We start from the raw sequence: 20497 nt of genomic DNA on the forward strand, positions 1-20497 counted from the left end.
TCAGCTCCACGTGCCCCAGACCACGCCGGGAGAATTTCCATCTCTGGGAACTACAGTGCCCAACAGACTCTACCAGGAAACGGATCATGAAATCACCCAGCCAGCACAGAAATCCTGCCCATGTGGCCTGGGCTGCTTATCTGCAGGAAATCCTCTGGCTCCTGCTGTGGTCAGGCTGGGGAAGGCACAGGGCAGAGGCTGAGAGGGGCTCACAGCCAGCCCAGCCCTGCCCTGCCCTGCCCCAGGAGAGGGGCACACACACACACAGGGACTGCACCTCACAGCTCGGGGCTTCCACCTGAGATGGATTCTTACCTGTTACATTTGTACTCTATTTAGATTCAAGTAAAATGCACCACTTTCAGCTTATTAAGTAAATATGTAACTAAGTATATAAGTAAAATATAATAAGTAAGTAAGTAAATATGTAAAATATGTTTAATCTAGTAACTTTACAGCACTAATAAAACTACTCTAACTAAAAAAAATGCAAATTTCTAAGCTAAAAAGATGAGAAATAAAAGACTTTTCAAACCTTAAAACAGACAGGGTAAAGTGACTTAAATTTCTTTTTGCACTTTTGTTTTTTGTTTTGTAAAAAAACAATCCCAGCACTATAATAAACATGCCATCCCTACAAATCTTTATTAAAATTCTTTTTAATTTTTCACCGCAACTCACACCAGCTGCAGGATGAGCCCATCCTTTGCTGCTGGAGAGCATCCCTGGGGCCACCTCCAGCCCATCAGCCTCCCTCCCCAGCCAGGCACCAGGACCAGGGTTCCTGCTCTCCCAGCACCAGCCCCTCACCCTCCTGTGTCTGCCTGACTGCTCCCACCCTGCAGCGGTACCTGGCAGGTGGAAAGTCCCACCTCCAGCCAGCCAACATGGAAATGATGTGCTCCACAATATTAATTTGGCTGATAGGAGGACAACAGCCTCCAGGCATCACAGCTCATTTTACTGCACTCCCTCCTGAGCAAACAAGGTAAGAAAGGTGAGCTGTAAGGAAGGAGGAGAAAACAAAAAGAATAAAAACCCTCCACAACTCAGGCCGAACAAAAGTGGCATGCAAAACACCACCCAAAGCAAACAAAAAAAATTAATTAATACTGCATTTCAAGGCTGGCTTTGCAGCCCCCCGAGTGCAGTCTGAGTCCCTGCAGATAGCAGCTGCTTGGCTTTGGCTGAATGCTGGGGAGGAATTACACAGAAATCATAATAAAAGACGGAAGGGCTGCTCACAAAAGTGGATTTTTTCCCCCTGCATTTAATTTCCCGGCAGTGAGATGTTTTTTTTTTTTTTTCCCCTCTTAAGCCAATTGAGACTCCAGCAACAGAGCCCAGCGTCGTTGCAGTCAAGCAGTATTTAATTTGTATTACTGCTGAAGAGATCTTGGATGGCAGCACCAAGAAGCGCTTCAAATTGTCTGCTCTTGCCTGTTGCACATCTGGCTCAGCTTTTCCAGGTCCTTTACAGCACGAGAAACAGAGGATCCCTCTGGCCTGCAAATCAGTGCATTTGCCACAATACTGCAAACAAATTACATCGAGCAAGTGAGCAATGCCTGTTTCCCACTGGAGTCATCCCACAGAATCTTGTTAAGGTACACAGCACGCTTTGAGACATGCCAGATGAAGGGAATCTTTGAAAACACACAGCAAAACATGACCAAGCCCTCCATAAGCAAGGCTGGAGTCCTTTCACCAACAGATCCTGAAACATCAGCTGAAAACAAGAGCAGAAAGTCTGCAGCAAAGCATTACTCAGCAAAGGCCACAATGGAGATTAGCAGGAATCGCGTTCAAGATGGGAAACAGGAAAGAAAAGCTGATTTGAGAGCAAAATGCCCAGCTAGAACAGCCTGGCAGGGGCTCACCCCTCCTTCTGCTGCAGGAGGAAAACAAAAAGCTCTTTACAAACAACTGGATCACGCAGTAAGCTTTCCTTAAGGAGGGCAGGACAAAGCTGTCGGTCAGGCTGGATGGCCAGAGGAGATATGCTTTTAGACTAAACAGGCTTCAGCTGGAATTCCATCCCAAAAAACACCACTGAGGTTTGGGAAAAAGCCACTGGAGTCAGCAGGAGGCAACAGGTGCCCACAGGAACGGGCAGAAGGGGTTGCATAAGGAGCTAAACACTTTAGAGAACATTGGTTCTGATTAGCATCTGTGGCAGTGAGCACCTCTGAGAGCACAATAAATGATGGAGAGAGGAGAAGCCAAGCCCAGGACAGCTTTCCCCCACCAGGGAGCCTCAGCCCCTCTCCCCACGGGCCCACGTGGGGCTCAGCATCCAAATGCACTTTGCAGCCATCAGAACCCTGTGCCAATCAATCACTGCCCAGCCTGAGAGAGAGCCCATCAGCAAAAATAAATATATAGATATTTAATGCATCTCTATATATTGCTTATATGCATATTTAATGTGCATACATTGCATACATGCATATTTAATGCATATATATCTACTGAAGTCACTGCAGCCTCTGGGCAGAACAGGCTTTTCCTGACCCAGCAGCCGTGCTGCTGCCAAGGGCAGGAAAGAGGAGACCTTTTAAAAGGGGGAACTTTCAGTTTCCCCAGGCTACAAGTTAGTAAATCAAGCTTTAAAGCACTCTGCCACTCACTGCCATCCCCTGCAGCAGGCAGCAGCAGCAGCACTCCCACAGCAGGGGTAAGGCACTGCACAGAACAGCTGCACATCAAGTCCTGGAGTCGGGTTTATTGCAAAAAAGCAGAATACTGACAGATACACAGTTCAGGCAGGCCTAGTGAGCAAGTCACTGGTGGTGTGTTGGATAGTGGAGGCAGCTCAGCACACTGCAGCGTGCAGGTTGCACCAGTGCAGCAGGGGCTGCAGCGGGCCTGGGGAAAGGGTGCAGGGAGCCTCAGGGGAGCAAAACCACACAGGATTAGCACACAGCCATTTCAGTAATAATAACAAACGGCTTACCACCTCCAGGAGCCCTGTGAGTGCCACAGTGCCCAGTCCCTGTGCCCTTCCTGTGTGCCCAGTGCTCACAGCAGCCCAGCAGTGACCCCCCAACAAACACCACAGCCCAGCAGTGACCCCCAAAACCACAGCCCAGCAGTGACCCCCATCAAACACCACAGCATCCCCAACACCACAGCCCAGCAGTGACCCCCCAACAAACACCACAGCCCAGCAGTGACCCCCAACACCACAACATCCCCCGTGGGGCTCCCACAGCATCCCCCGTGGGGCTCCCAGCCCAGGTGTGCTGGCTGGGCAGAGCACAGGCAGGGCAGAGCACAGGCAGGGCAGAGCACAGGCTGGGCAGCACAACGCCCCATGTACACACAAAACCCACTGGGGAAAAACCAGCCCAGCCTTCCCGGAGCTCAGGAAGCACAGGAACATTTCCACACCAGCAGCAAGGAGCGGATTTCACTCTGGATGCAGAGGGAAGGCGTTCTCCAAGATGACCTCGGGACGGCTGTCCTGGCACAGGGCACAGCTGCTGGCCCTCCCCTGAGCAGGGGACACATTTGGGCACAAAGCCACTGGGGTGACCGCCCAAGCCACGCAGGAAAACCTCCCCACTGCCCTCCAGCCTCAGCACCCACTCCCACATGCCACGAACACGGGAAACTCCCCTGAAAACTCCCCTGGAAATCCCCCGAGCAGCAAGCATCTTCAGGGAGAGGCACTGCCTGGAGCAGTGCCCCTTCCCCAGCAGCTGCCCACTGACTGCTCGCCCTGCAGTGCCAGCTCAGCTCCTCTGCAGGCACCTCCTGCCCACAGAGACGCTCCCACCGGGCCAGCCCAGCATTTTCTCAGCAAACACAGTGGGATTAACCTCCCAAGGGAGCACAGGGGAGCAAGGAATCACACACCTGGGATAAGAGATGCAGGCGTGGTGCCATGGGAGGAAGATGCTCGCAGGGACCAAACCTGCACTGCTAAAAACACCCTCACTGGCAGACAACAGCTAATTGGGGTGTGAAAGTTTAGGGTGTCTGACTTAGGGACACTGAACCGTCTCCATCAGCTTTGCTTTTAACTAACACTTAAAAAAAAATAAATCTCTCCACTAGAGACAGCTACAGCCAGAACACAGCAGTTTTAATCAGAAAGGAAGCACATAAACCAAAAGCAACAGGATGAAATTAAAGGCAAGGCTGAAAAGCTTGTTATTAATAGATGCCCTGTTTGCTTTCAGAAATTTTATCATTAAAAGCAAATTGCCATGTCTTCAGCTGCAGCTTCGAACCTTTCCTGCACAGCCCAGACAATCATCATTCCTCAGCAAAATACCAGCTGGGGACAAAAGTGGCACGGAGGGAAGAAGAAAATACAGCCAAGACTCATTTTCCACAGAAAAGTTTCCAGCGTGCCACAGGTTTAATTAGAAGCATCACTTATCATTAATGTCTGACCGGTGCTTTCCAGCCCTCCCTACAGCAATTTCCAAATTCCCAATCTCTAACTGAACACATGAACATGTGCAGCTGTTTATCCCAGGCCAAGTTCCTTGGTCGATTTTTATTTGTTTTTAGCTGAATGGCTGAGCTATTTCTGGGATAAGGCTACAGGAGACATTAAAGAGGAAATGGTTACGGGAATTTCACCAAGCCCTGTGTCCCCATTTCCAGGGAAGGAGCACCACTAAGGGATTGCAGCCCTAAGCTTTTTGCTCTCCAGCTTCCCTATTTGAGCCTCCCCTGACTTCCCTGTGGGCAAGCATGGGCTGCCCTGTGGCTGCTACAGGGGAACTGCCAGAGCACGTGGAATGGGGCTGTCATGCCAAACACATCTCAAAATAAAACTCCAGCAACTTCCACGACAATCTCAAGTGGCTTAATTAAAACCCATACTCTTTTGAAGTGTGGGATTTCTCCAAGCAGAACTGCCACCTGGTGTCACGGAGACACCCCAGCCCCAACCTTTGCTGCCTGCAGGTTTTGTCACATCCATGAAAACAAAACGCTTCCTGCAGGAGCTGGCATCAGGTATCTGACATGCAGCCTCACTCTCCAGGTGTTAACAGGGCTGGACTGGCAGGAAAAGACAACTCCTACAGCTTCCAACTCCAGATAATAAAGATGATTACACTTAGACTAGGAACTGAAATCACACACTAATGTTTGGTTCACACTCTATGGAAAAAAAAAAACAAGTGTGAAAGAAAATCATAGATGTGCTCTGTGTGCAAAAATAGATTTTATTACACACTTGCTGTACATCCTCGAGATGGGAGTGTAAATCAGCATCCTCCACCAGAGTCCTGGACACTTCCACACCTCCCTTAGCCCCTGAGCTGGGCAGGGACAGCCCCACACTGCCAGTGCACCCCAGGGGCTCTCCCCATCCGCCCCTGCCCCTTCTCACCCATTCCCCGTGCCAGTGGGGAATTTACTTCCCATCTAAAAAGGGACTTTGGGCCATTTCCCTTTTTCAGCCATCTCAGTGAGAGATCTCCCTCTTCCTGCGGGGTCCCAGGCAGGAGCTGCCCCACAGGGCCCCATAACCCAGTGGGGTACCCTGCTGCTGGCACAGGGGAGAGAACATCACTGCAGCCTGTGCCAGGGCACAGGGACAGCCATGCACGCCCACCTGAGAGGCTCCTTCCCCCCCAGTGCCTGGAGCCAGCAGCTCACAGCCAGCCCAGCACTTGCCAAGCACCAGGGGGTTACCAGGACCCGGGCTGCAAAGAGGATCAGGCCCCAAGGTACTTCATTAAATTGGAATAACACAACTCAGGTCCTATTGTTACACACGGCACAAACACGCCAACAGGAGAATTTCGCTCCCAATTACAGACTGCTTGTTGTTTTCTCACTTATCCTGGGTTTTGAGCACAAAGAGCAGAGTACCAGAGCAAGGAGCTGCACTGGCTGCAGAGGCAGGACACAGAGCAGCACCCAGGGCTCAGCCAGCACAGGCACCCCAAGGAGGGAGAGCACCCTGGGGTGCTTCACCCACCGCCCCAGCAGCCCTCCTGCTCAGTGAGCAGGTCACAGCTCCCAGGGCACCTCCAGGCTGGCCTGAAATAAAAGCAAATCGGGAGGAAAAGTGCAAACAAGGAGGGCATCAGCAGCTTCTCTTTCTGCATTCCTCACTTATCGGGCACTGCCCCGGCCCTGGCAGAGCTGTGGTGCAGAGCTGCGGCCCCAGGGCACAGCCACCTGCAAGAACACAGGGAGAGCAGGGAGGAACAGCACACTGCCCTGGATGCAGGACACAGGGACAGCCCTGCCAGGGGACAGCCCTGCCACAGGGGACAGCCCTGCAGCCCAGGGACAGCCCTGCAGCCCAGGGACAGCCCTGCCACAGGGACAGCCCTGCCACAGGGACAGCCCTGCCACAGGGACAGCCCTGCCACAGGGGACAGCCCTGCCCCAGGGACAGCCCTGCCCCAGGGACAGCCCTGCCCCAGGGACAGCCCTGCCCCAGGGACAGCCCTGCCCCAGGGACAGCCCTGCCCCAGGGACAGCCCTGCAGCCCAGGCAGGATGTGGCCAGTGCCCAGCAGAGCCAGCCCAGCCCTCCCCTGGACACCCTCACACCTCCCCACTCTACTCCAGCACCCTCCCACAACAGCCCTACCAGCAGCAGGAGACTAAAAATATGACTCCAGTGCTAGAATCTGTTTCCAAAAAAGAATTAAAGTTATATTTCAAGTTGACAGTATCTCCTAAAAGTGGATTAACCGTGGCAATTCAACGCCACCTCCCCACAGTGATCCCAGCCCCACTGTTCCTTTGACAGGGAGTATTTCAGTGGTGCAAATCAAAGTTCAAAATCCAATTTGTTTCTGCAGAGCATCAGCCTGCACCCCCAGGCAGCCATGCAGACCCACATGCCCCACTGTAACCTTCCTGCTCTTTTTACCATCCCATTTCGTTCCCTATCCAGGATAAGGTTTATAGGAGGGGAAAACAGAGCCACAAACAGTCATGCTGATAGGGCAAATCACGTCCATTGTGCCTAAGCTGTGAGTTACAATGGAAAACAGGATTTTTACTATCTGCTGGTATTTATGAGCCTCAGGCGGAGCCCACAGAGTGAAGAGGTTACAGTGTTTGTCTGAGTAGCCCTATGGGACCCCAAGTACCAGAAAATCTGCAGCCTTTAATAACTGCAGTGAATTTCTGCAATGCCACGGCCACAAGTGCATCCATCCCTTGAAGCCCAGCACTGCCCACCCAGGACTGAGGGCCAGGCAGCCCCACAGAGACTGGCACAGGCTGCCCTCTCCCCATGGAGCAGGAGGGACCCAAGCCCGCTGTGGCAGCCAGCTGCAGGGCTGGGGACAGGCAGAGCTGCAGCAGCACGGCAGGAGCTGCTCTATCAGCCCAAGGCTGATACGGGGGACCCACACCACTTGCACCAGCCTGATAAACTGCTCCTTGCTGCTGAAATGCTGCTCACAAAGCCAGGAGGTGGACACAGCACCTAAACCCCTGCACCAAGGCTGCAGCTGAGCTGGCACTCTGTCCTGGGCCCTGAGCAGAGCTGCTCCTCCAGCCAGAAAAGCACCTCCACCCTCCCCGAGAGCTGCTGCAGCGCCGGGCCCTGCACAGAGCATCAGAAACACCCGGGCTGTGCTCGGGGAGCTCCTTCTCCCAGAGAACATCCCGGCCCAGCAGCACCGACCATCCCCTGCCCACGCCGAGGGACACGGGGAGGGGACACAGACCCCGGGCAGGGCAGGGGGGTGCTGGACCCACAACCAGGCAGGCAGCTCCCTTACCGCTCACAGGAAGCAGCCACCTAAAAAAGCCTTTCACTGAACTCCGTGGGATGCCTCAAACCACAAATGCCTCTCGACACGACCGGGACAAAATCTCCCGCTCGGGTGGGTGGGGTGGCACTTAAAACAGAGCTGAACTCAAAGGGCATCAAAGGCACAAAGTCAGGGCACCGAGTTTCATCTGATCCATCTGTCCCCAGGCTGCAAAACAATGCTGTGGTAGGTGTGTTCTGCACAGTGCTAAGCCAGAGCCTGCAACAGAAACACAGCCTGGAAAACCAACCCAAAATCAAACCCCTTCCCTCCCAGGCTCCGCAGAGCCGCCTCCGGACTTCCAAAGGCGGTTGGGAGTCCCTCGTGCCCGGAGCCTGGAGCGTGGCAGCCGTGTTCGGTGGGTGTCAGGGGACAGCAGAGCGCTCTCCGGGGCTCGGGCAGCTCCGGGCAGCGGCTCCGGCCCCGCGGGGCGCTCGGGCTGCGCCCACCGCCCCAACTCCGCCAACTCGGCTGAGTACGCACTGCGCAACCGGGGACACCGCCGGGCAAACAGCGGCCCCGGACCGCGGCACACCGCGATTTCCGCGCCTTGGCTGTGCAAAAGGAAATCGTGAGTAATGACAGAGCTCGGCCAGGCAGTGAGCTCACGGTGCGATCTCCGAGCAGCCCATGTGGCAGGGAAGGGCTGGGGATGGAGCGGCGGCGGGGCACAGCCCGCATTCCGCCCGGGGCAGGAACAGCACGCGGTTCGGGGAGCGCGCTGCCGGCCCGGGGCAATCCCCCAGGCAGGTTTGGGGAGGAAAAACCCGCGTTTGGGCTCGGGCAGCACAGCAACTCCTGCACGGCTCGCACGGAGCCGCCGCTGCGGGGCCGGGGCCGGGGCCGAGCCGCGGGGAGGGGATGCGCCCCTTGCCGAGCCCCGGCGCCCGCAGAGCGAGAAGAACCCCGCGCCGCTCCCGCTGCCGCTCCCGCCCCGGCCCCGCACTCACCAGGCGGCTCAGGCTGCGGCGGAGCATCGCGGCGGGCTCACCGCCGCATCCCGGCCCGGCCCGGCCCGGCTCGGCTCCTAGCGCGGCTCCGGGCCGCGCCGCCGGCCCCGCTCCGCCCGCCGCTCCATGCCCGGCCCGGCCCGGCCCGGCCCCGCTTTGTCCCGCCGCGCTGGAGGCGGCGCCGCCCCGGAGCAGCCTGGGAGCGCCGCACCGCCCGCGGCCGCCAGGGGGAGCCACTGCGGCCGGCCCGACACGCGGGACTGGGACACGCGGGACGGGGACACGCGGGACGGGGACACGCGGGACGGGGACACGCGGGACGGGGACACGCGGGGCCCGGCACATGGGGACAGGGGACAGGGACACGCGGGACGGGGACACGCGGGACGGGGACACGCGGGACGGGGACAGCGGGGCCCGGCGCGTGGGGACAGGGACACGCGGGACAGGGACAGGGACACGCGGGACGGGGACAGCGGGGCCTGGCACGTGGGGACAGGGACACGCGAGGCCAGGCACGTGGGTACAGGGGACAGGGACACGCGGGACAGGGGACACAGGACACGCAGGGCCCAGTCGGACCGCGGGGACAAGGACACGGGACACAGGTACGGGACATGGGACACGGGACACACGGGACAGGAGACAGGGACGGGGACAGCAGGGACGTGGACATGAGGACAGGGACACGCGGGACAGGCAGGACAGGGGACACGCGGGACAGGGGACAGGGGATACGCGGGTACAGCGGGGCCCAGCTGGACCGCAGGAACAGGGATGGGGACAGCAGGGACAGGGACAGCCAGGCCCGGCACGTGGGGACAGGAGACAGTGAGCCCAGCCAGACCCACAGGGACAGGGGACAGGCAGGGACAGGGGACACACGGGGACAGCCTCGCCCCACCAGACCTGCTGCCATCCCCTCCCCACCCGGGTTTCAGTGGAGCAGACCCCGAAGCCCATTGCCGCCCAGCCCCTGTCCTGGCAGGGACACCTCTCCCGAGCCCCATCCAGCCTGGCCTGGAGCATCCCCCCTTTTCTGGAGAACCTGTGCCAGGACACTCTCGGGGAAGAATTTCTTCTTAATATTTAAAACCTGCCCCCTTTCAGTTTGAGGAGGGCTACCCCTTGTGTGCCCTGCCCAAAGCATCGTTCCCCCCGGCCCTATAACTATACATGCCCCATTAAAAGTGCCTGTCCCACTTCAGGCCCTGGCGAGGACACCAAAGTCTCCTCAGAGCCTTCTCTCCACAATCTGAACACCCCCAGCTCTCTCAGCTGTCACTTATCAGAGACGCTCCAGCCCTCAGAGCACTTTGTGGCCACTTTGGAAGTTGCTCCAGCAGCTCCATGTGGCACTGCAGGCAGGGATGGCACGGGTGGAACGGGGCAGACCCTCCCTCAGCTGCTGGTGATGCTTTTTGGCTTTCTGGGCTGCAGGCACAGTCCTGCCCTCGGCTGCCCAGCCCCAGGCAGGGTCACCACGCTCCAGCAGCCAACATAAACACACCTCGGGGCACTTTCCCCAGCCAGGACTGACCACAGGAGCTGTTTAGACTCTCTGGGTCCTTTTCCTCACCAGAAACTCTTCCTGCCACGCGTGGCTCAGCCAGGCCAGCCTGTTCCAGCCTCGTAGCCAGAGCTCTCCCTGTGCCCCCAGCCTTCCCCAGCACTCAGCTGAGGGCACAGCACATCCCCTTCCCCGGACTCTTAACGAAATCTACATGTTTTCATTATATTTTCAACATCTAATTGAAAAAGATGAGATGTAACCTATAAAAATTGACATGTTTTTGTTATATTTTCAAATGTTTTCAACATGAAGTTGAAAAAGACAACGTGGACCCTAATAAAATCGACATGTTTTCATTAAGTTTACAACATCATTATTACCTAGAAATAAAGCAGCTTTTCTGGAGGAATATCCTGTGCCTCAGCACGGGGAGTTTTCCCGGTGCTGTCCTTGGCTGCCAGCTCCAAGCAGCTCCAGGGCAGGCAGGTTCCTCCCCCCAGCACAGGTGCCCCTGCCATTCCAGCAGCTCGCACCGCTCCCGTTTTAGAGCAGCTTCTTACTGGGAACGGAGCAAAACTCACCTGGTGGCACACAGCTGGGCTGGAGAGCAGCCGGAGCTTCCAGGGGCCTGGAGAACACACGGATTTTTCACTTTGCATTTCTAAAGTGGAAACAGCATCATACTGGTTTGACTGAGGCTAAGCCCAGTCACATTTACTCTGCAGAGGAGCCACTGGCTGGCAGTTTCACAGGCTGAGGTACCTCTAAGGCAGCCCAGCAGCAGAACAGGAGGCAGGTGTTGGGTTTAGACAGCAGGAGCCTGTGGGGGTTTAAGCCCCCTTCTCCCAGGGCAGCGAGCAGATGGAGCAGCGGAGGCTGCACATCCCTGCAGGGCAGGGCAGCTCCCCAGGCACTCACCTGCACCCCAAGGACAGCCTTCCCACGTTCCCTCTGCAGCTGTGCCCTTCCTCACCTTTCCTCACAAAGGCCTAACCACAACAGAGGAAACCAGCAAACAATGCCAGGCACTTTCAAATAATGAATGGCAATTGTTAAACACCTTTATGTAATGCCGAACCAGTCTGGCTGTATTGCTCCCTCCCCCACAAAGCACCAACCCTCCCCTGCAGCCTTTGCCTCGCTGTTTGGGTACTTCCCTGGGGTTTTTCTGGCCTGTTTGCGTGGGCTGGAAGAGGGAGCTGTTGTTCTCAGACTTTTATCCTGTCGCAGGGCTCTGTGGTAGGTGCTGGACAGACCAGCCATGCCCAGTGCACCAGCAGCCTTCGGGCTTAGGCCCCTGCATGGTCCCAAAGGCCAAGGCAATCTGGTTTGCCTGGCCCACAGGAAAATAGCTCCATTCTTCTCCTCAGTACGGTGCCACAGGTACAGCTGCTCCTCATCTTCCACCTGAATTAATTGATCAGGAGAGCTGCTCTCACCGGCACAAGAATCCACGCAGCTGCACTTGTCCTTGCAATTCCTGTGCCATACAAACTGCAGCCCCTACCCAGTTTAGTTTGAAATTACTTAATTTTTTTAAGGTTTGCTGGGATTAGAAGCAAAAAAAGCAAGATTTGGGCTGTGATACAGAATTAAACGTTAGGTAACTAGCTTTAATGTACTGCCACCAGGGACAGAGACCCTTTCCCAGGTGAGTGTCTGGTCTCCCAAACTCAGCCAGAGCAGAGCCACAGTATCCTGCTGTGAACCTGAGTGTTAAATCCATCCATCTCCTGACTTAACCCCTGCCAAGGAGAGCCAAAGGCAGGGTTTCACTGGGACACCGAGGCAGGTGACATTGCTGCTGGCACAGAGGTTTTGGGGCAGCAGAAAGCAGCCCCGCAGAGAGGGAGCAAACAGCCCTGACCGGGCTTTTGCACAGCCTGGAGCCGCCTGCACGCTCCCACTGCTGCCCTGGTGGCGATTCTGCCGCTCACAGGTGTCTTTAGGAGGGAAATTTGGCTGAATGCAGCTTTTAAAGCCTCGCACAGGCGGTGCTGGCACAGCCAGGCGTGCCCTGCCCAGGGATGGTTCTGTGTATTCTGAATAATTCGTGCATATGAGAAACAGAAATGAAATATGTTCTATTCGAAATATTCCTGTAAATTCCCTTAAGCTCTCAAGCCGGGGACAGGAAGGTCTCTTCACGGTATTTCCAAACCGCAGCAGGGAGAAAAGGAGTTAATTTGCAAACGAATAACCGTGGCTCACAAGGAGATGGATGCTTCTCCAAGGCGATCCGAGGAACACCCAGATGATGAATGCTCAATAAATATCTCAGAATGAGATAGCCAGAGCCATCAGGAATGCGCATCCCAATGCCAAATCCCGTAACTCCCTGATGGGCGTACATCCTTCCCGGACCAAAGGAACTACATGAATATGTGAAGTGCTGAAAAGGAGAAAAACCCCGTCTCAGGCAGAACAGGGGGTGTAGGAGCTGCTGGGCGAACCCTCGGGGTGAACAGCAGACCTGCGCTCCCGAGGTCGGACCTGTGCTCGCCCAGCGCTCCGGCACCGACCTTTTCATTGTGCTTATCTCCGACCGAGTCTTGGTCGCGAAATAAAAACCTATTTTTACTAATTATTACATTCGGCTTGATGATTTTTACCTCTAACAGAAGGGACCACAAGGGGCGGCTCCCTCTCCGAGGGGGAACTTTGCACCTACAGCTTGGTTGGAGCCCATGGCCACTTCAGTCAGCACAGAAATGACACAAGAAATCCAGTACACAGCGCTGGGCAGGCTGCAAGCAGGGCAGAACGGAGCGGCCCGAGGGAGAGCCTTGGGCACCTCACAGCCTGGGGAAATCCATTGAGTTCTCTCACAAAATCGTTCCGCTGCCCTTGTTTTGGCTGTTCAGGTGATGGTTTTTCCGAGTTCGGTCCCTGGCAGGAGGTGGGGCCGGACTCCCCTCGGGACGCGCTAACCCTCCCCGCCTTGTGGGCTTTTTTCCCTTTAAACACTTATTTTTGCAGCGTTCTGTGCTTCTTCTGCCATCGTGTGGCCGGTTGGAGGATACAGAGCTGTCTGTAAAACAAGCAATCGGCTTTCCGTGTATTCCGAACAGCGCACAATCGGATTTTTATGGTACATCCGATGTCCCATGGAGTCCATGGAGATCCAGGACCGCTCGTCCCGGTCCTTCCCACGCCGGACGGGCGCTGCAGGTTCGCCTTTAGAGTCACTGCAGCCCCAGGAAGGTCTCGTTAATCCAATGTAGGTTGAGAGCTGATTTATTGCTGGGGCAAGACCTGCCCATTGACTGCTGCTCCTCACACCGGGCAGGAGCATCGGGAAAGGCGCTGCTGCTGAGTGCCACCCACTGCTGGGGCCACCCTGTCCCCTGCAGCCATCCCAGGGCACCTCCACCTGGGGAAGCTGTTCATGCCCAGGGCTGCTCGGTGCCAGCGCTCTGGGCTTTGGGTTTGGGAAGCTGAGCCACTTCCCAACGCTCACTTTTTCAGCTGGGAAACTTCCACAGAGCATGCTGGCAGCCAGCCCACCCCAGTTAGTCAGAGGGTAGAACCTGCAAGCAGGAGAAAGTGTACATAGCAACCAGCTTCTCCACCCACCTAACAAGCCTAACACCCATTCCAAGGTTTAAAATCCACTTACCTGCTTCAGACATGTTTGTTTAAGGCTGTACATGCTACAAGCAGCTTTCAGGCAGCAGAGTGGCACCGGCAGAGCCCTCACTCACCTCAGCAGTGCCTCCCACGGCACAGCAAGGCCAAGGAGCAGGGGCTGCTCACCTTCCCCCCCAGCCACTGCCCTGCTGGGGAGAGATTTATTTTAGTTCATTTTTATACCTTTTTCATGGAGCGGGGAAGGGAGAGCTCCAGTGACAGCCCCTCCCCAGCCCGTACCCCAGGAACCCCCTCCCCTTCTCTGGGTGTTACATGCCCAGGGCAGGTGATGGCATTTACAGATGGCTGGGGGGAATGAGAGTCTCCTGCAGGCACCCCACAGGATGTGACCCATTCCTTCTGCCTTTCCAAACACCCACTAACCCGGATCAATTGCAATTCATTCCCTTTACTGCCCTAAATCAGTGTTCAAATTCCAGCGTCTGAGATGCTCTCAAAAACCACTTGCTGGCTCCTTCCTCTGTAAATTTGGGTTAGTGGGATGTTTGGTGGTGTCCAGGAGGACTTGGCAGTGTTTTGAACACTGACCAAGCAGTGCTCTTCGAAAGAGAGCAGCAGTCTCACTACTCAACTTCCAGTCTGCTCTGTAAATCCTGGTAGGACAGCAAGCATCAGAAACCAATCCAAGTGTGCAAAGCAGGCTTGGTGGGAGGAGGTGGGAGGTGTATTCCCACAGGCACCTGCTGAAACATCTCCTCAGCTCCTCCTGGCAGCGCACAAAGGGTCACCAGCTTTGGCAGAGCTCAGAGTGGGGACTCCTCCCTCCTGCCCACTCTCTCCATCCTTCAGGCTCAGAGGGAGCCAGGCTCTGGAGAGAGCTGCTGCTGCCTGCCTGGGTCCCTGAGTGACAGCACCGAGAGCTGCAGGAATGCAGAAGCCACACGCCACTCCACAGCAGTGCAGCCACAGCCCAGGCTGAGGCACCACGACGGTGCTGGTGGGACCAGGCACAAAATTCTGCCCACCCTGAGGCTCCTGAGTCGGCTTCTCTGGAAACTGGACCAGAGGATATGCTAGATCATATCCAAATACTGAAATGCAAAGCAGGGCTGTGCCGCCCAGCTGCCTCCCTGCAGGAAATGCTGTTGGTACCATGCACAAGAGATGGAAAATGCATCTCTCCGGAGCAGCTGCTGAGGCGCTGCTTCCTGCTTCCAGCACCTTTGGAGCTCCAGCATCTTCCAGCAAACCCGAAATTCATGGCAGGGCACCACTCGCCACCATCTCGTTTTTGGTCCCCACGTTACCCCACAGCAGCCCCATCCCAGGGAGCTCCACCAGACCGAGACAAGGGAAATTGCAAGTGCTGTATTTACAGGGCAGTGTTAACTTCTGCTGCTGCTATTCACAGTTTATTTACAAACAATCCCTGCAGTCACCACCAGCCGAATCCAGCAGAGGCAGACAGAACTTTATGGCAGGCTGGCAAGGCAGAGCAGCCAGTTCCTCTCCTTTTCCCTTTCCAGCCCTGCCGAGGAAGGGCTGCCATGGTTTGCGGCCAGGCTGGCACGGCTCTGGAACACACTCTGTGCCCAGGCAGCCAGGCCGGCACGGCTCTGGCTGGCACGGCTCTGGCTGGCACGGCTCTGCTGCTGCTGGCCCTCTCAGGGCGGAGCTGAGCACACCTCAGGGACCACCTGGGCCAGCAGAGCGCCAGGCTGGAGCGCCACGGACCCTCCTGGAAGGATGGCACCGTCAGGAGGAACGCTCCTGGGGATGGAGCCTCTGCCACCAGCTTTGAACTTAGATTTTCGCTGCCGGGCTGCAGGATGCACAAACCGGGTGTCACCTTCCTCCAGCGTGTGGCCCGGGTCCTGAGGGCCCTGCCAGATGTGGCTGAGGGTTGTGCAGAGCTCTCCTCCCCAGGGACCGCCTGGGGCTGCCCTCCCTCCACCAGCAGGGACCACCGACACTGCTCCAGTGCAGCCCTGAGCTGCGAAAAGCTCTGCCAGGGCACAGGTCCATGCAGGGACAAGCTCTCCTCCGGGAAAAAGCTCTGCCAGGGCACAGGTCCATGCAGGGACAAGCTCTCCTCCGGGATGTGTGCTCGGATCTCCCTCTCCTCCACAGAGCAGTCCGAGTTTAGGAGAAATCTCCCACAGGGCACTAACAGGGCCGGCTGCTCCCTTTTCACACGGATTTACAGCCCGGCTGCCAGAGGGGCATCTCACACAGGCACCTTTGGCTCCCCCATGGATCCCTGGTTTTCAAGCCCCGCGGGGGACAAAGATGCTGTTTGTGGCCCAGGAGCCATTTCCCAGCTCTGCCAGCCTGGCCAAGCACCCTGGCAGCCGTGCAGGAGCGTGGGTGCCACTGCCACCGCAGGGACCGCGCCCTGGCTGTGCCTCCCTGCTCAGGGGGCGATGGCCGACGGCTGCTTCCTCTTCTGCTGCCTCATCTTCAGCGCCAGCATGGCCCGGCGGTACAGATCTGCAACGAGGGGCAGTGGGGCACTGCGCTGGCACAGCTGCCCGGCCCAGCTGGCAGCCGTGCTGAGCCAGGGCTGCACGGACAGCCGGGCTCAGGCAGTCACTGCTGTGCCCCCCTGCAGCCCCACTGCAGCTCTGCCTGCAGAACACCCACCCAGCCCTGCAGCAGCACGTGCCTGTGCCCGTGTCCCCACAGCACCCACCGAGTGTCCCTGCACAGCTCACAGCCCGCTGCCAGCGGGCCACATCCCTGATGCTTTCAGCAAAACCTGTCCTGGGAAATACCAACCAAAGGTGCTTGAGATCTCCTCACGCTGCTGCTCTAGAGAAGGTTCCCGTGACTTGATTTTACTCTTGATTTTCTTCTTTTTTTTCTTTTTCATACCCTGTGCTGAATGGAGAAATAGAAAATTTCAGGCACCACACACCTGAGCAAGGGTGCCTTTGTCACCAAAGCAGCTGAGAGGACTGCCGGTGGCAGGTTTGCAGTCCTCCTCTGTGCATCCTCCCCTGTGGAGATGCTCAGATGTCTCTCTTCTTCCCCTCTGTGTTCCTGAGACTGGCTCTACACTCAGCTGATCTGCAAGCAAAGCCGATGGAGGGGGCGGGCACCTGTGCTCCAATATTTTGTCACGTTGCCAGGCCTGGCCACCTCCCTGTAGGGTGGCTCTGGGGGCCCTGCAGAGCTGCAGCCGCCCACAGCCCCTCTCACCTGGGCGGGGGGTGGGTATGGGCTCCTCCTGCCCGACCCTGTTGGGGAGCAGCAGCCCCCCGGCAGCCCCTGCTCCCGGTCCCTCCGACTCTGCGGCTGGGCTTGGCTGCCCCGAGCCCTTCTTTTTCACCTTCACCTTCCTCTTCCTCCTCCTGGGGCCCTTCGTGCTCTCCTCCTGGGCAGGGAAAGGGGGATGAGGGGAGGGTGGCAGGGCTGCTCTTCGGCCCCGTCCCATCCCGGGGTCTCACCCACTCCTCACTCCTCATTCACTCACTCCTCACTCCTCACTCCTCACTCACTCACTCCTCACTCATTCATTCACTCCTCACTCATTCACTCACTCACTCCTCACCCACCGGGGGCAGGAGGCGGCACACCGGCCGCACCGGCCGGGGCTCCCCGCTCTTCCCCGCGCCCTCCCGAGCATCCTCCGCGGGGCGCGGCCGGTCCCTGCGGAGGGAGCAGAGCGGTGTGAGGAGTCGCTGCCGGCGGGGCGGGGGGACGGGACACGCTCCCGGACCCACCTGCGGGCGGCCCCGGGGTGCGGCGGGCCCGGGCCGGGGTCCGGCGGGGCGGCGGCGGCGGCGGCGCGGAGCAGCCAGAGCAGCCCCTGCAGGGTGGCGCGGGCCGGGCTAACGGGGGGGACCCGCCCGGCGACACAGGGCTCCTGCGGGAGGGAGGGCGGGGGTCAGCGGGGGCGGCGGCAGCGGGAGGGAGCGGGGCGGGCCCGCACTCACGATGCGGCACGGCGAGCGGCTCTCGTTCACCAGGCGCTCCAGGCGCAGCCGCTCGGGCAGCTCGCAGGGCAGCAGCGCGCCCGCCGCGTCCTGCTTGTTGGCCAGCCTGGGCACGGGAGAGCGGCGTCAGCCCGGCCCGGCCCGGAGGCTGTGCGCTTCTCCCGGCTCGGCCCGGCTCGGCCCGGAGGCTGTGCGCTTCTCCCGGCTCGGCCCGGCCCGGCCCGGGGGCTGTGTGCTTCTCCCGGCCCGGCCCGGAGGCTGTGTGCTTCTCCCGGCTCGGCCCGGCCCGGCCCGGAGGCTGTGCGCTTCTCCCGGCTCGGCCCGGGGACTGTGCGCTTCTCCCGGCTCGGCCCGGAGGCTGTGCGCTTCTCCCGGCCCGGCCCGGCTCGGCCCGGAGGCTGTGCGCTTCTCCCGGCTCGGCCCGGAGGCTGTGCGCTTCTCCCGGCCCGGCCCGGCTCGGCCCGGAGGCTGTGTGCTTCTCCCGGCTCGGCCCGGCTCGGCCCGGAGGCTGTGCGCTTCTCCCGGCCCGGCTGCGCTCAGGTGGAGCATGTCCCCAGCCCTGCCCTGGCACCGGAGCCCCTCGTCCCCTCCTCCCCGCGGATGCTCGGATCTCCCCAGCACCGCTGGGGTCCCCATGTCCCCGCTGTCCCCGACAGCCCCGGCACCAAATCCCGCAGCAGCGCACGGCCCCGCCGCAGGGTCCCGCTCACCCCCCGCCTCCCGGCCCGCACCCCGATCTTACAGCAGGAGCGGCTTCCCGGAGGCCTCGGGGTGGCTGAGGACGCGGCTCAGCACCTTGCGGGCCTCCTCCAGCCGAGCCGGCTCGGCCGAGTCCAGCACGAAGAGCAGCCCGTGCGCCTCCCGGTACCGGCCGCTCCAGGCCCCCCGGCAGCGCGGAGCCCCGGGCAGCTCCAGCAGCGTCACCTCCAGCCGCTCCAGCCGCAGGCGGCTCCGGCCGGGCTGCGCCTCGGGCAGCACCTCTGCGGCCAGCGCTGCGGGCAGGGAGAGCGGGGAGAGATGGCACAGGGGCCCCGGAGCGGCCCGTGCCCTGTGCCACAGCCACAACCCCACTGCCAGGGCTGCCCGGCACGGCCGTGCCCCGCAGAGTCCCCGGAGCAGCGGCTGCAGCTCAGGAGCCTCGGTGCTCTGGTGCCACAGGAGCACCAGGCTGCTGCCTGTGCCCAGCTGTGCCCCGCAGAGTCCCCGGAGCAGCGGCTGCAGCTCAGGAGCCTCGGTGCTCTGGTGCCACAGCAGCACCAGGCTGCTGCCCGCGCCCGGGGCTGCTCTGGGCTGTGCCGCCCCTCACCTGTCCCCATGGCCGCGATGACGGAGCTTTTCCCGGCGTTGTCCAGCCCCATGACAAGGAGGGTCACCTTCCTGGGGAGCAACAGCAGCAGTTGAGCACCCCAGGAAAAGGCTGTGCTCCCTGGGGAGCGGGGACCGCTGCTGGCCCCCAGGCAGAGGACACTGCCCGTGGCAGCTACATTTCAGCCAGAACAGAGGCAGGACAGTGACACAGGGTCTGTCTCAGCTGGGGACAAGTGCAGGGACAATCCCTGGTGCATGGGAGAGGGTGAGGACAGGCAAAAGCTTCTGGAGGCCCCCCAATACCGTGGGACACCCACACTGCAGAGCCGTCCATGTACTTCCTATGGCAAGGACTTATTTTCAAATCATAGAGGATTAAGCAATTATATGCACAGGCCAGCACGATTCATCTGGTATGTAGTCAATGATTACAGCTTCCTTGCAGTAAATTTTGAATATACACAAGTAGGGAAAGGTTGCAAGGATGATTTTATGAGCTTCTGCCTAGACTCAGGTGTTTTTCCTGTTGCTAACCAGTCCTGTCCGCTCTCCAGCAACGTGATCCACCAGAGCCACACAAACAGCATTTTCTCTGCCATGGACAAGCCACTACAGTTATTTGCAATGCCATTTTCTTCCAGGCTGCATGGCAGCAGAGGTGGCACGGCTCCACCTCCAGAATTACAGCAGGCAAGGTGTCCTCTCTGGAGGGAGAGGACCACAAAGCTCCTTGCAGTGCTGTCCCAGGGAATTATCCTGGATGTTCTGGCCTATGCAAACAAGGCAGGTGTTTTGCTGCATCCTCCCCAGCTTTCTTGGGGAGCTGCTGACTCTGCAGAGCCAGAATCCAGTGGAACCATTCCCTGCACTGCATCCCTGCCCAGCCTGCTTCCCTGCCCGCTGCTGCCTGCTGCAGGGCAGTGGGGACACACGTGTGCCTTGCTCAGCAGCCTGGGGACAGCTCCTGCAGCGGGCACCTGGCCTTCCCTGTCACCACACTGGTGCCCTCACCACCCAAGCACACAGGTAAACATGTCACCCCTGGGACCTACCTGACAGGCTCCTGTATGTCCTGCAGCCAGGACCAGCAGTGGGAGAAGAGGTGGAACATGGTCTGCAGCCCTGCGCAGGGGGGTGGCCTCTCTCCAGCACCTACCAAGCGAACAGCCCAGCGTGTCCCTGTGCCTCATCCTCCTGCCTGGGCTCTCTCTTCAGGGCAGGGAACATCTCCTCCCGGTGCCCTGTGCCACGGCACAGCACTGCTGCCTTCTGTCTGGTGCACACAAGCCAAACCTGGAGAAAAAATCCATCCCCATGGGCACAGAGCCTGCTCTCACTGCCCCTCACATCAGGAGTGCCATCAGTGTCTCACCTGCTCATCCCCACTGCACAGCCTCTGCTCACATGCCCTTTGCGTGGCAGCTGCTTAAATCTAATCTGGATT

The 20497-nt window shown here is 58.5% G+C and overlaps 2 protein-coding genes across 7 annotated transcripts in view; both read right to left on the bottom strand.

Moving 5' to 3' along the window:
• The window catches only part of ATP11C (ATPase phospholipid transporting 11C (ATP11C blood group)), a 52589-nt gene extending 43681 nt beyond the window's left edge, over positions 1-8908 (bottom strand). For 5 of the 6 annotated variants that reach the window (XR_012055899.1, XR_012055898.1, XR_012055897.1 and 2 more), the window contains exon 1: positions 8704-8908. Coding sequence is in view for 1 of the 6 variants with exons in the window: in XM_032748333.3 (XP_032604224.3) it covers positions 8704-8730 (27 nt within the window). In the remaining 5 variants the exon portion in view is untranslated. The remainder of the gene's footprint in view (positions 1-8703) is intronic. The other variant, XM_032748333.3, reaches the window with a different exon arrangement.
• A 6483-nt stretch (positions 8909-15391) lies between these two features.
• ARL13A (ARF like GTPase 13A) lies at positions 15392-18783 on the bottom strand (the record flags this gene model as incomplete). The annotated part of the gene is made up of 7 exons (XM_041716281.2): positions 15392-16297; positions 16586-16687; positions 17009-17183; positions 17365-17458; positions 17533-17675; positions 17746-17851; positions 18488-18783. Coding segments are annotated over 7 exons (993 nt in total), but the record flags the coding sequence as incomplete, so codon positions are not given.
• Positions 18784-20497: the final 1714 nt, after the last annotated feature.

The sequence above is a fragment of the Taeniopygia guttata genome, chromosome 4A (genome assembly GCF_048771995.1).
Source record: "Taeniopygia guttata chromosome 4A, bTaeGut7.mat, whole genome shotgun sequence".
Lineage (NCBI taxonomy): Eukaryota > Metazoa > Chordata > Aves > Passeriformes > Estrildidae > Taeniopygia > Taeniopygia guttata.